This window comes from Podarcis cretensis, assembly GCF_951804945.1.
Source record: "Podarcis cretensis genome assembly, chromosome: 2".
Classification (NCBI taxonomy): domain Eukaryota; kingdom Metazoa; phylum Chordata; class Lepidosauria; order Squamata; family Lacertidae; genus Podarcis; species Podarcis cretensis.
Genome location: NC_137171.1, coordinates 91,312,268 through 91,327,106, shown reverse-complemented (window position 1 = coordinate 91,327,106; position 14,839 = coordinate 91,312,268). Strand labels below are relative to the sequence as shown.

The 14,839-nt window shown below is 43.8% G+C and overlaps 1 protein-coding gene and 1 pseudogene across 2 annotated transcripts in view; both read right to left on the bottom strand.

Annotated features, from left to right (window-relative positions):
* The window catches only part of LOC307208809 (protein SSUH2 homolog), a 42,922-nt gene extending 34,658 nt beyond the window's left edge, over window positions 1-8,264 (bottom strand). The window contains exon 1 of the mRNA XM_079963783.1: window positions 8,122-8,264. Within this exon, the coding sequence (XP_079819909.1) occupies window positions 8,122-8,203 (82 nt within the window). The 5' untranslated portion in view covers window positions 8,204-8,264. The remainder of the gene's footprint in view (window positions 1-8,121) is intronic.
* A 1,521-nt stretch (window positions 8,265-9,785) lies between these two features.
* Window positions 9,786-10,274, bottom strand: LOC307210521 (small ribosomal subunit protein uS10 pseudogene; annotated as a pseudogene). Its single transcript has one exon. The product of its transcript is annotated as a small ribosomal subunit protein uS10 pseudogene (transcript).
* Window positions 10,275-14,839: the final 4,565 nt, after the last annotated feature.

Genomic DNA, 14,839 nt, shown 5'->3' with positions numbered 1-14,839 from the left:
CTAATGCAGAAACAATGCACTCAGTAACCATCACACTAGAGTGCTTTGTGCCATTTTGAAGGTCCATACAAGAATATATATATACATGCAGAAGCTCCAGGAAATGCCACTTGCTAACAATGTACAATTCTAACACTGGGGAAAGTGACTTGATGACATCATTCATCAATTTGATAAAGTGGACCTTTCTGCTGAAAGCATTCACAATTATTCACTAGGACAAAAATAATCTCTCTATTCTTCTACGTACAAAAAAAAAATAAGATGATACACCAGTCCATTTCTCTTGCTTTAATACAATACTGTGGTCTAGAGGTAGAGGGCAAAAAAAGAATTGATCCGGACAGAAGCAATTTCTAGCTTCCTTTATTACAGATGATCTCACTAGACCAGTGGTACCTTTTGACACCAACACCCATCACCCCTTGCCCATGTTGACTGCAGCTGATGGAGTCCATCAACATCTGGAGGGAACTGCAATAGCTACACTTGCACTAGGCTGGAGAACACAGGTAGGTTATGCTGCAGGAGTTTTTGATAGCTTAAAAAAAAGAACCCAAAACCTTTAATCAAATCAATTTTTCCCTTGCTTAAAAAAAATAAATGTGGACTCAGAACTGCTTCCAGGTTTTCTGAGTCCAGCAGGGCAAGAGGGAGCTAGTAGCCTATCTCATTTCCAGAATCTGTTTAGAAAAGGCCTGCGCTACTTCAGCAGTATTGGTACTGAATGTCCCTAGTTATGAACTGTGGCCTGTCAAATGCTCATCAAGGGACCGTTGTACTATCCCACACATACCCAAGATTTATGAGCTCTTTGGTGGAAATGGTCAAGCTGGAGTCTATACAGAAATTTAACTGAGAAGCCACCTCTCCCCTCCATAGACATTTGACTGCCATAGTTCTCTGATGAGTTTGTCCTGGTGGTACTTCATAGTCCTGCCATCCATCTTTAGTGTGGTGGCACAAGTTTTCTCAAAAGCCTTCAGCGGCTCAGGACCACAATACCTCCAAGACCGTCTCTCCCCATATGAACCACCCCAGACTCTGCAATCATCATCTGAGGCTCTTCTTCATGTGCCATTTCCATGGGAAGTCCAGAGGGTGGTAACGCAATCATACTTCTTACCTCCAAAGGAACGTGGCTTTGCAAAACCAACAGGTCAGATTCTGTGCACCTGAGAATGATGTTTGGCTCATGGATATCCTGGCCGATTTGACATGTTGCTTGTGAGTAGATTGGTGGCGAGCCAGAATTTGGACCGGCTCGTGTGGCAGGTAAGGCATTGGGTAAAAGCCTTAGTTCTGGTCAGAGAGAAGGTTGTAAGCCTCTGCCTGCCCCTCCAAGGGAATGGGGTGTCCTCTTAAAGGGACCTTGGAGGAGGTGCTTCTGTCCAGACACCTGGGCAAAGGCAAGGGCCATAGCACTTCTTGAGCCGGCAATCCTGGCATAGTGGCACCTATTTGATGTATGTCATAGGACCTCCTTGGCACTGTTTCGACCCCTTGGTCTACCATTCAGCAAACCATATCAGTTACAACCCAATGCCTATGCCAAGCCCTTAACATCTGTAATAAATAAAGTTGTGGCCTAATTTGAACTATACTGTGTTGTCAATCATGAGTGATCTTTCGGTCATTGGTACTCAGGCTCACAACACCTGCGCATGCAAGGGCCTTTCTGCAGTGGCTTCCCATTTGCGGAATGCTCTCCCCAGGGAAGGGACGCGGGTGGCGCTGTGGGTTAAACCTCAGAGCCTAGGACTTGCTGATCAGAAGGTCGGCGGTTCAAATCCCCGCGACGGGGTGAGCTCCCGTTGCTCGGTCCCTGCTCCTGCCAACCTAGCAGCTCGAAAGCACGTAAAAGTGCAAGTAGATAAATAGGTACCGCTCCAGCGGGAAGGTAAACAGCATTTCCGTGCGCTGCTCTGGTTCGTCAGAAGCGGCTTAGTCATGCTGGCCACATGACCCAGAAGCTGTACGCTGGCTCCCTCAGCCAATAAAGCAAGATGAGCGCTGCAACCCCAGAGTTGGTCACGACTGGACCTAATGGTCAGGGGTCCCCTTTACCCTTTACCTCCCCAGGGAGGCTTGCCTGGTGCCATCATTATATGTCTTCAGGCACCAGGTAAATACTTTCCTTTATAACCAAGCCTTTTTAACTATCAGTGGCGGGATGTATTTCCTCCCCTATTAGTTTTAATGTATCTGGGGGTGGGGGGTGTCTGTTTGGTTGGGTTGGGCAGGATAAAGCAACCAACAAATTCAATTAACAACAACAGCATCAGCATCAGCAGCAGCAACACTTTCCCCCTGGAAATTAGGCATGTGCTGACAGTTTCCTTTTTACCGTGCATGCTAAATATCAACCCACCGCCACCCCTCCCAGTGTTTCTTTGATTAATTTTACTGATCTACCCTACTGACAACCACTGTGGATGTAAGCTGGTGGTGCTGTGTTTTAGACTGATTTTATTATATTATGTTGTGTATCTGTATTATGTACACCGCTTTGATATTTCTAACATTTAGCAGTATGTGTGTGTGTGTGTGTGTGTTAGTGTCAGAGCTGCCTCTAGGTCACAGCTCACAGAGGACCAACGCTAGGCTGTAGTTATGTACAAAAGTCTTTATTGAGGTTCAGTTTCCATTTTAAAGCCACAGCGCGCAGCTCTACGTCTCAACCCTAGACCGGCGAAGTCCCGTCTGAGTCTCCGCCCCTTCCACACCAGTTTAAGACTCTCGCTTTGCTCCACCTCTTCCTAAGTTCCTTTCTCCTCTGGGCCCTCCTGCCCGCTAGGGTTTCATCCTTTCTGGACTCCTCTGACGCTGACCCTGATGATTCTTCCCCCTCCTTCCGGCGGGCTTTAGGACCTGGTTCCCTATCCGGGCTACCTTCTGTGCCGCTCGCCTGTACATTTGAACTTGGTGCGCGCGCCCAGCCTGCAACTTTCCTCTTGACCGTTCCCTCGCTCTCCGATGGAGGCGTGGCCACCCCTGACTCATCTTCTCTCACTGGTGGTGAATATGTGGGCTCTGATACCTGGGACTCCTCCCCCCCACTACGCTCTGGTGGGGAAGCTGGTCCTGATTTCCAACTGCTGCTCTGGGAGTCCCCGCTGGCCCCTTGTTTCTGGGGGTCCCCCTTGGGTCCCCCCTTGCCCTGGCCATCGGCGCCCCCTTCTGTGAATCTTCCGATTCGCTGGAGAGGCTCACGGAATCTATCGGGCTGCTGTCATCTTCCCCTACGCTGCCCTCGGATTGCTCCCCCTCGCTCTCCATCTCCTCTCCTCCCTGCGCTCCCGCTGAGTCCCTGACAGTTCGTTAACTAAATAACCCATTATTCAGCCCTGAAGGGTCTGTAGAGTGATCAAAATTGGAGAAGAAAACAACATTAAAACTGCATAGAGAACTTGTAGAACATGAGACACTTAATTTCAGGGTCATTGGTTGGAGCCCTACATTGGCTGAAAGATTCCTGCATTACAGGGGGTTGGACTAGATGACACGCATGGACCCTTACAACTCTACAATTCTATGATTTTATGATAACAGTGCATGAATGCTAAAACCACACTATCCAGGCCTGATTTACTATCAGTGAGCCAGCTTTGCAGCCCTAACCTTCATTATCGCCAGGTTTAGTGGGTGCCATTTCCGACATTTAAGCAAAAGAAGATGAACTCAAGTTGTTATTTTTCTTTAAGCCTCCCCTCCCCTCCTTCTATGGTCTTTAACTACTGGTTTGAAGCTGGTTGTATAACAATGCTCACAAATCTGTCCAGCTTGCCTTGAAAGTGAACTACAGTGGTACCTCGGGTTACATATGCTTCAGGTTACATACGCTTCAGGTTACAGACTCCGCTAATCCAGAAATAGTGCTTCAGGTTAAGAACATTGCTTCAGGATAAGAATAGAAATCGTGCTCCGGTGGCGTGGCAGCAGCAGGAATCCCCATTAGCCAAAGTGGTGCTTCAGGTTAAGAACAGTTTCAGGTTAAGAACAGACCTACGGAACGAATTACCGTATTTTTTGCTCTATAAGACTCACTTTTTCCCTCCTAAAAAGTAAGGGGAAATGTGTGTGCGTCTTATGGAGCGACTGCAGGCTGCGCAGCTATCCCAGAAGCCAGAACAGCAAGAGGGATTGCTGCTTTCGCTGAGCAGTGATCCCTCTTGTTGTGCTGGCTTCTGAGATTCAGAATATTTTTTTTCTTGTTTTCATCCTCCAAAAACTAGATGCATCTTATGGTCTGGTGCGTCTTATAGAGCGAAAAATACGGTAAGTACTTAACCTGAGGTACCACTGTATAGTTTGTAAATGCCATAGTAAAGGTCAGCTTAGAAGGAAGAATATGCTCATGTGTGCCAGATATCGGCCCTGAAAATAATGATATAGTAAATAACCAGAAATAACAAAGTTATAAATAGTTCTTGTTTGTAGTCTGCAACTTGCAGACAGACCTGTTGCTATAGCAATCCAGTTGGAAGTCACAATAGTGTGTAAATACAGCCTCCTTGTTCTAGGTTAGTGGAACAAAGAAGTTGGGTGTGCTTGGACAATGGAAAAGGGTGTATTCACATCTATTCATAATATGCATTTGACCGCAGTTGTGTGATACCTTTGTCAAAACCCATAGAAATAAAGGGTTCATTTCCATTAACTCTGGGTGAAACACATGAAGATATTGAGAGTTGTTGTGCCGTTATGCATGTCAATGAAAACTGCCCCCTTCATTATCGTTATACAACATCCAGAGCAAAAAATAAAGAAATGATGTTATGTGCGACAGAGGTACATGTGAACCCAGCTTCAGGCCCATAACAGTCAAGGAGTCTGTGTGGTATAGTGGTTATAGGGTTAGACTAGGACCTGGGTTCAGATCCCCACTTGGCCAAGGAGTTCACCTGGGTGACCTTGGGCCAGTCACTGCCTCTCAGGCTAACCTACCTAACAGAGTCGTCATGCGGATTAAATCAAAGATGTAGTAGTAGTAGTAGTAGTAGTAATAATAATAATAATAATAATAATAATAATAATAATAATAATAATTATTATTATTATTATTATTATTTTATTTATATCCCGCCCTCCCCAGCTCAGGGCAGCTAACAACAATAAAATAATACAACATTCTAAAATCATTTCATTAAAATTAATTCAACTCAAATTGATGGCAACCATTAGGCTAAAGTTCTGTGAAGATTGCCAAAGGAGGGAGTCAGGCTGTGCCCTGACCAAAGGCCTGGTGGAACAGCTCTGTCTTGCAGGCCCTGCGGAAAGATGTCAAGTCCCGCAGGGCCTTAGTCTCTTGTGACAGAGCGTTTCACCAGATTGGAGCCACAGCCGAAAAAGCCCTGGCTCTAGTTGAGGGCAGCCTAACCTCTCTGTGGCCTGGGACCTTCAGGATGTGTTGTTTTTTGTTGTTTTTTGTTGTTTTGTTTTTTTGGTAGAAGAAGGCATCTCAGAGCAATTCAGAAAATGCCCCCAATACCATCTATTCTGTAGATGCTTTGTCAAATTTTCAGGGTTCGTCCCATACATCTTACTGCATTTAAGGAATGGGATGAACTTTAGTTATAAATAAAATAATAATCATATCCCCCTGTAAACAACAAGTATTTAAAGCACATTGCCCATATAATGCAGCAATATGCATTAGCCACATCTTCATAGTATTTTCCCCACCCTTCTCAAATCCCTGAGCTGCTATTAATTATACTCTTCTAGTTTTTAAAAAGCAGCTTGTTTCTGGAAGAAGAAACAGCCCAGGGAATATAACCGTGCATGTGTAGCCATTGCAATCTTGCGCACTACCACACAAGATTAAGGCCATTTATTTTCTAGGTGCTGCATGTAAAAAAGCAAATCACATAAATTGTCCCGATCTATAATATTCAGGTCACGCCAGCCATTCCTTTTCTGCAAGAAAAATACCTCCCCATTTCCCACTTAGGACTACTGATTTGATCTGTAATAACTGTAATCTTGCAATAGCTTTTCTGTGTCCGTGATGGATCATCTTTGACAAATACAGCTCAGCCCCAAATTGCACATCCACTTTCATATTCTCCAACATTTCAGAGATGAAAACAGGGACACTCTTGTGTGCTTAATTTACTCTGCAACAGTCTGTCCGGCACCGGTTTTCAAAATAGGTTATTTTCCTAACAGACCGTAATAGAGGTCTATTCTCTTGTTACTGGTATATTTAAGAGTGTTTAATATAATGCTCAATACCACCACTTATCTGTTTGTGCTCATTAGAGAATAGCAGCAATTGGCTATTTCTTTACTACATTAATCCCCGCCTTCCCTCGAAGCATTTCAAGATGGCGTACGATGGCGCTCCCTAATTATATTTTTGCAATTACCCTGTGTGGTAGGTTAGACATAGGCTTGTAGCCAGTGCTAGTTGAGTAGGTCCACTGATATTAATGGGCCCAAATTATTTCAGTGGACCTACTCTGTGTAGGACTAATATTGGGTGCAACCCACAGTGACTGACCCAAAGTCATCCAGGGAATTTCATGGCTGAGTGGGGATTTGACCTTTGGTCTCTCCAGTCATAGTCCAGCACTAGACGAACCACTATTTTTTAGTGGGTTTTTAGAGCCCTCCTCACCTGAATAGTTTCAGAGGGAGAAGAAGGAAGGAAGGAAGGAAGGAAATTGGCACTTTCTGTCTATATACAGTGGTACCTCAGGTTAAGTACTTAATTCGTTCCAGAGGTCCATTCTTAACCTGAAACTGTTCTTAACCTGAAGCACCACTTTAGCTAATGGGGCCTCCCGCTGCTGTCGTGCCGCCGAAGCCCGATTTCTGTTCTCATCCTGAAGCAAAATTATTAACCCGAAGCACTATTTCTGGGTTAGTGGAGTCTGTAACCTGAAGCGTATGTAACCTGAAACGTATGTAACCCGAGGTACCACTGTATAATGCTTGGACACTGGTATCAAGACAAATCTGCCAGTTCCCACTCAGAGATTTAAATTCTGGAATCCCATGGGAGGGATTAAAACCTGTGGGTTGGCCACTTTAATAATTTACACTAACAAAATGGGGACCTGTACTATATCCCAGGAGACAAAACACAGGCAGTCTTTTTACCAGGGCAGAGTACCGGTAAACATGGTCTTTTATGTATTCATAGATGTGTAAAGGGACAAGATGAAACAAGATTCCCCTTAGAAGAGAGATCAGTTTTAAATTGAATGGAATAAGGCATTTATACTTCTTTAAGTACACTAGGAAATTGCTTTCTTTTGTTTCTCAGAAAAAGCCTCTGAAGCAGAGGAAAATGGAGCCTTTAAACCAGGTTCTCAACTAGATCTTAACTCTATGTATGAAGCTGCTGAATGACATCCCCTTGGACAGAAATACCAACTCTTTCTTAAACAACCATTTAATGTCAGCATCAAAATAACCAGTGCATTCATTTACTAGCAATGGGATTTGGTTATTAAGCCTCCTTGTAAAGGGCTATTTGACGACCTTCTGCAAAACAAGAGCAGGAGGTAGCTTTAGATGATGCTTCTGTTAATTACAGTACACATCATTCCCTTATGGGTTAGAGAAATGACCATTACGCCCAAATCGCCTTCTATGGACTCTTGCTGTCAGAAAGTGCAAATCATCCGCAAGGCAGAATTCAAAGGATAGTGAAAAGTCAATGAATGGCTCCAACTCAAATAGAAATCCAGGGAAACCATGCACCAGGCTTTCAGCCAGATATCAGTATTATTCTACCTGCTCTCCCATTTCTGAAAGAAATTGCAATTAGCCAACTTTTCATCAGGTTGTACTAGAAAACTTGCATTTATTTACCACAAGCCACACACCGTACTTCAAAGCCGAGTCTAAGGCTATGAACACACCATACATCAAAAACAAATTTCCCCATTCTCCAGAGAACCCTGGGACCTGTAGTTTACCCTTAACCGAGCTACAGTTCCCAGCATGCTTAGCAAACTACAATTCCCAAGATTCTTGTGGGGGGAGCTTTAAATGTACAGCGTGTACAGCCGCTGATTTTGAAGAACGACTTCCCAGAACAAAGCATGCTTTCAGACAAATTGCCTGCTTTTGCAAGGCATACTGAACAGCGTGACTTTGTTTACTTACTGCCTTCGTCTCCGTTCTGTCCCTGATCCATTCTCATGGTGCAGGATGAAGTCTCTGAGTCCCACTCCAACAATTTCCACATATATTGTTTACTGAGGATTCTGTGTTAGGAGCAGATAAAAATCCCATGCACGCCCCTGGAACCACTCCCACTTTATAAAACAATCTGAAGAAAAGTATGTAAAGTGATTCATCAATCTCTGTTGAAATGAAGTCCAGGCTACAAGTTAAGAGCTCCCATTCATACCTGCCCCCGATTCTAAAAATACATTCTTTCACTGTCTGTTGGATGTGACTGTGGGTAAAAAAATTCATCTTTGTACTTTACTCTTTTTCATTTTGCCTAAAACACAGGATGCATACACACTGTACATTAAAACATACACACACACACACACACACACACACGAATCCTGGGAACTGTACTTTACCCCCAAAGGGCTACAATTCCCAGCACCCTTAACAAACTACACTTCCCATGATCCTTTGAGAGGGGGAAACAGTGCTTTGAATGTGCATGAAATGCATGGTGTGCATGTAGTCACAGTTTAGATCAATGTCTAATTCATTGCTGCCAAAGGGAGCCTGACACTCTCCTAGTGCTTCTTTAAAGGAATTTTCACAGGTGAGGAATAAACTCAAAAAGGCACCTTTAACCACCCAGAAAGGCACTTTCAAGCTGTCATTAAAAAATACAAATAAAGCAATACTATAATTATAATAAATGTGCTTTAACATTAAATGTGATTTAGGCTGCCTCCAGACAGGGATTCAGCATTGAAATCTACCTGCTCAACTATCTCAAACAGGTTGTTGGAAACAGGTTTGTTCTTCAAGTTAGAAAAGGTAAATCCTGATTAAATGGGGGAAATGGGGGCTGGTATTTTGATGCCAACAATGTCATGTAGATTCTGCTTTTAAAAATGCACAAAGAGCACCCCGTTCTCAATGGCAGCTGGTCCCCATTGGGAGCCCAACAGTAGGGGGCGCTAGAGGCAACGGCAGGCAGAATTAATGGATTTTAGCTGTCTCCTCCCTTCTGAGTTCAACTAGTGCAACGCTGAGGCTAACAGGGTTGCTATACGTCTGGAATTTTCCAGGAAAAGCCAGATATGTGTTAGCCCATGTAAGCAGTGACGTTTTTCCATAAAAATAGCTCAAAAACTGCAATTCTTTTGCGATTTTGCTATTTAAAGCTCAACAACCTTGCCAAAAAGGCTCAGCAGCTTTTCTGTCCAGATTTTCACTGTTTGAACAATGGCAACCCTAGAGATTAAGGAGGAGGAACATGTACGATAGCAGGTAGGTGACTCCCTAGTGGACCAGCTCATCCCATGATAAACACCCATCTGGAACTACCCTTAAGGAATTTAGGTCTGACATTTTGGAACAAACTTCTCTAGTCAGCCCTTACACCACCACACAGCCTCATTTTCTACTTAGGTGTTCCCTCTGTATCCTCCCTACTGTAATTGGGCAGCATACCCATGCTTTCCCCATTCTTAAGAACCTCAGACAATCTCAATAATCTCCCATCAACTTTGCTCCTTGACGACTTCCGACTCCTGTTTTGTTGGTTGCTTCCTCTGTACAACACTGCTACCCAGTTTGGGGCATCATCCCCCCCAGATGCTGTTATTCTGTGTTTTTTTTAAAGTTGATATTAACATTTTTTGAAGCAGATGACAATCATTTAGGCATTAGCAATGGTAACCTCAACTTCTTCTCCAGGCTTAATACTGATAGAAATTATCTGCTTGACAATCTCTGAAGGACTGTGCAAGTCAATGAGACGCTTGTGAATGCACATCTGGAAATGATCCCAGGTCTTGGAACCTTCACCACATGGTGTTTTCCTTGTGGTGATTCGCAGAGTCTTGGTGGGCATGCGGACAGGTCCTTTCACTTTTAGGTTCTTTTCCTTAGCACCTCTGATCAGATCTGCACAGACTTTTTCAAGCGACTTCACATTGCGACTTGTCAAGATGATTCTGATTCAATGAATTGCTACCTCCTGTTCTACAGGTGCTTTCCCAGTATCTTTAAATTCCATGGCCGCCACAGAGCCTTCCTGACTGACTTATTCCTGGCCGAAGCGCGCGAGGCCTGGGGAACAGCCGTGAGTCAGGAAACGGATGTCTCGCCGAGACACGGGCGCAGATGCTATTGTTCTTATTCTTGTTGGAATAGAGTGATTGCCCTCATTTTTTAAATCGGGTATTGTCTACTTTGTTTGGGGCACTGGTTAGCCAAAGTGGGTGATGCCCTGGGGGTAGTGGGATTACCTAGGGAGTGCTAGGAGACAAGGGAGGAGCAGGGGGCACATTCTCCTCATCCATCTCAGCCTGCCAGTCCACTCTTGAGGTCAGTGACACCTCAGGACACTTAGTGTCAGTGTTGCCATTGTAGAACTCAGCATGGAGGAGGATGGAGGCAAAACTAGAATTAGTTGGCTCTAGCGCCATCTACCGTTGGCCTCCCTGCCCCTTAATGAACCAGTTCCAATGAGCACCAGCCACCACTGCTCCCACCTACCCCAGCGATCGACTACTGTCTGACATGGTCGCCTCATAGAGCCTGTCTTCTGGTGTTCAGAAAAGGGCTACCAAAATATTCAAGGGGGTGGCTCAAACTCTCCGCGAGGAAAGGTTGCAGCATTTGTGACTTTTTGGTTAAGAGAAAAGGGAAATAAGAGGTGATGTGATAGACATTTATAGAATTATGCATGGCATTGAGAAAGTAGATAGAGAAAAGTTTTTCTTACCTCTCTTCTAACACTAGAACTCGAGGACTTTCAATGAAGCTGGCTGGCTTTAAAAGAGGATGAGGCAAACTCATAGAAGATAAGGCTATCCGTGCCTACTTATCCTGAGGGCTATGTTCAACTTCCATTATCAGAGGCAGTAGCCTTCTGAGGGCTGTGCTCAGGGTCTGCTTGCACATTCCGCACAGGCATCAGGTTGGCCATTGTGAGAACAGGAAGCTGGACTAGATGGGCCTTTGGTCTAACCCAGCAGGGATCTTTTTATGTTCTTATTTTCCTAACATAAACAGTTCTCAGATGTGTCTTTCTGCTCTTTATAGTGTACTCAAGTCTCTTGATTAATTTGCGTTCTTTTCCAGCCCTGTGTCTCTGTGAGATGAGGTGACAAGAACTAGGCCCAGCAGTTGTTGATGTCAGCCAAAGTTTGTTAACATTGTTTGTGTTTCTGGAAAGCACCCTGGAAGCTCTGCTGAAGTAAATCTTTTGACCAAGCAAACGAGGTAGTGGAGCATGATCTTCCCCATTTTGGCACTAGCAGGCTAATTACAAAGTTTGTGGTCAGAGCATAGTGAACATAGACAAAGAATACTGGAAGTCTTCTCGCTTCTTAAATGTGTGTGCTCACTAGAAGGACAGATCGTGAAGCTGAGGCTCCAAAACTTTGGCCACGTCATGAGAAGAGAAGACTCCCTGGAAAAGACCCTGATGTTGGGAAAGATGGAGGGCACAAGGAGAATGGGACGACAGAGGACGAGGTGGTTGGACAGTGTTCTCAAAGCTACTAGCATGAGTTTGACCAAACTGCGGGAGGCAGTGGAAGATAGAAGTGCCTGGTGTGCTCTGGCCCATAGGATCACGAAGAGTCAGACATGACTAAACGACTAAACAACAACAACAACAACAACAAACTGAAGCAGGTGAGATGGTGCTCAGATTTCACAGTAGATAGGTCAAACACAGAGCATTCTTGGAGGAGACTACCCAAGACAATGTGTGGGAGAATCAATCCAGAAGGCCAAGTTGAAGGAAGAGGCAAGGGAAAGGAGTCCCTTGGGTCCCAAGGAATATCAACATGAAACCTGAAAGCACCAAGGAGCAGAGTGGGAATATTGTAGGAGAGGACACCTGCCCACCTACAAAACTTTGGCCCACCAAGAGTTAAGAGATAAGGATCTGGCCTTGTGGCCAGAAAATATTCCCCATCCCTGGTTTACAGTTTAGTTTCTCCACCCATTCCCATGTAGGCATAATGTGGACAAAGTAAGTGATCTGTAAATCTGCATGAATCAGTCCAAGAAAAAGTGTTGCCTGCCTGGTATGTTTCAGTTATACTTGTGGGCGCTCAAGCAACATTTGGTTTCAGTTTGGGATCTTCTTCTCTTCATTAAGGCAGGCTTATTCTGATAAAATATGAGAAACCAAAAAATTCTGTGCAAGAGTCAATAAATTAAACACGACCACCACCCAAGAATATATAAAAAAGAGGGGAAATTATAAATCTAAATCGGCTTGCTAATGGCAGTAAATTTAAACTGGCAAAAAGAAATGCAATTTCTCATGCTGAAATTGCACCAGAAAAATCACAACAGCCTCCAGCGCACGCAGAGCATTTCAGTAAATAACAGCATCTGGTCTCGTTGCAGTAGCACTTTGCAGCAGCGTAGCCTAAACTATTCATCACTATTAATATGCATGACTAATATAGTGCTCACAGGGGAGTGATTTGACACTACAATTCATCTTGGTGTTTATCAGATATGAGTCATGAAAATCTCTCCCCCCCCCATAAATTTTCCCCTACAGAACTGTGATTAACATCTGTTGTAGAAAATTGTATAAAATTAGCACACTTTGGAGCTATGCATTAAAAAGATTTGGCACTCTGGTTATATATCCTCCACTTGCTTGCCGTTGCAACGAAAAGTCACCACCTGGGTGTGCTGCTTTGAGCAGGTTGTGCAGAAATGTTGTAAGGGCTCAGGTGCGGGCAATTTGAGTCTGTCTGTTGGACAGAGTGAGTCTGCGCGGCATCATGAAACCTGACAAAAAGAAAGCAGTTTTGCACGCAGCACATAGTTCATCCACGGAATTTGCTTCTGCAAGAGGTAATGATGGCCACCATGTTGGGTGACCTTAAAAGAGGTTTAGACAAATTCATGGAGGATAAGGCCTCGAAGGGCTACTAACCATGATGGCTAGCTTCTGCTTCCACTGTTGAAGGCAGTACGCTTCTGAGTACAGTTGAACTTCGGTTTTCAAGCATCTCAGAAACTGAACGTTTCAGTTTTGGAACGCAGAAAACCCACAATTAATTGCTTCCATTTCTGAACGTGCCTCGGAAGTTGAACAGCTTCCGAGGCGTGTTTATCAATTCTCTCCATTGACATTTCCAACCACCCATAGCACCTCGGTTGTTGAACGTTTTGGAAGTTGAACGGTCTTCCAGAACGGATTATGTTCGACAACTGAGGTTCCACTGTACCAGTTGTTGCAGACTCCAGGAGGGGAGTCTGTTGTGCTCATGTCCTGCTTGCAGGCTCTCCCCAAACATCTGGTTGGCCACTGTGAGAACAGGGTGCCAGATTAGATGGGCCCTTGGTCTCATCCTGCAGGTTCTCCCTAGATTCTTATTCCAAATTGTTATCTTCTTCATACAGCTTTCTAGTAGTAATGCCTATCATCTCAGCTGCACCGTCCTTTCAAATCCTGACTACCCAGTTATGCTCACATCCTTAAATGCATGCTAATAATGCCATATACACAGAACAAAACAGCCTGTAATACTCTGATAACATTGTTATCAATTTATCAGATCCCGAGGGGGAAGAACATATTATAATATTTAATACTTGCAAAGGGAAACACTACAGTTGCACAATAAAATAATACAGCAAAAAATAAAAATAGCTAGGGAAAGAGCCCTGCGTCTTGGAAACATTGGATTGAGAGCTTTATCAAGAAAGTGTTGCAATATTTCCTTCTGGAGTGAACTGAGATAACAGTGGCAAATACCAGGCTTGGTACCAGTAAATGGTCTGGTATACACGATTGTTGTTCGTTCACGTTGCTTTGATATATGGACTACATGTCTAAAGTTTTCGAGTCATGAGGTTCAGGTAAAATGATGCCCCAACTGTTTTTATTATGTCTTTTGTGTTCTCATTTTGTATTTTTATGTTGTGAGCCACCCTGTGATCTTTGGCAGTAAGCAAATTTAACAAGGAATAATAATAATAATAATAATAATAATAATAATAATAATAATATCATCATTCCAGTTGGTAGATGAAGTTGTTTATGTCCATTACTTCCATTCAGAACTGTGTCCTGCCTGTTACACAATCCAATTCCAACTACAATGTCTTGAGAGAATATCATTGTTTGTGATCTACTGACCTTTAACATTGGCAGTCATCCATTATACCTGTCTACTACTTTAACTACTTATCTTATGTGGGAGAAGTTCTAGCGACCCAAAATCTTGTTAAGAGACTTCTTATTGTTCTAAACTCTCATATAAAAAAGGCTTGGTCTGCTCAGTGACGTCAGTACAATGCCCCAAGGAGCTGTTCGTTTTCTGTAATTTTGCTCAAGAAAAATTCCTCGTGGAACTTGGCATCAGGCATAGGATCTTGGTTTCAACTTCAGCATGTTTACCTCTTATGACTATGGGTGTGTGCGCGTGCTTGCGTGTATACCAGTATACCAGCCTGAGCTTATTTACTCATAGTAGGGTCATAGTACAGCCAATTATTTGCATTACCACAACTACAATATCATTCTGTCCCTCCTAATGCAACTTCCCACTTCTGCATCCATTTCTCCTTGTCAACCTCTGCTGGAGAAGCAGCTGTGGAGTCCTATGTGGTTTACACAGGTTATTTGTGATCCAGCTCCATTCCTGTCCCTGAAGTCCGGTACAGTGGTACCTCAGGTTACATACACTTCAGGTTA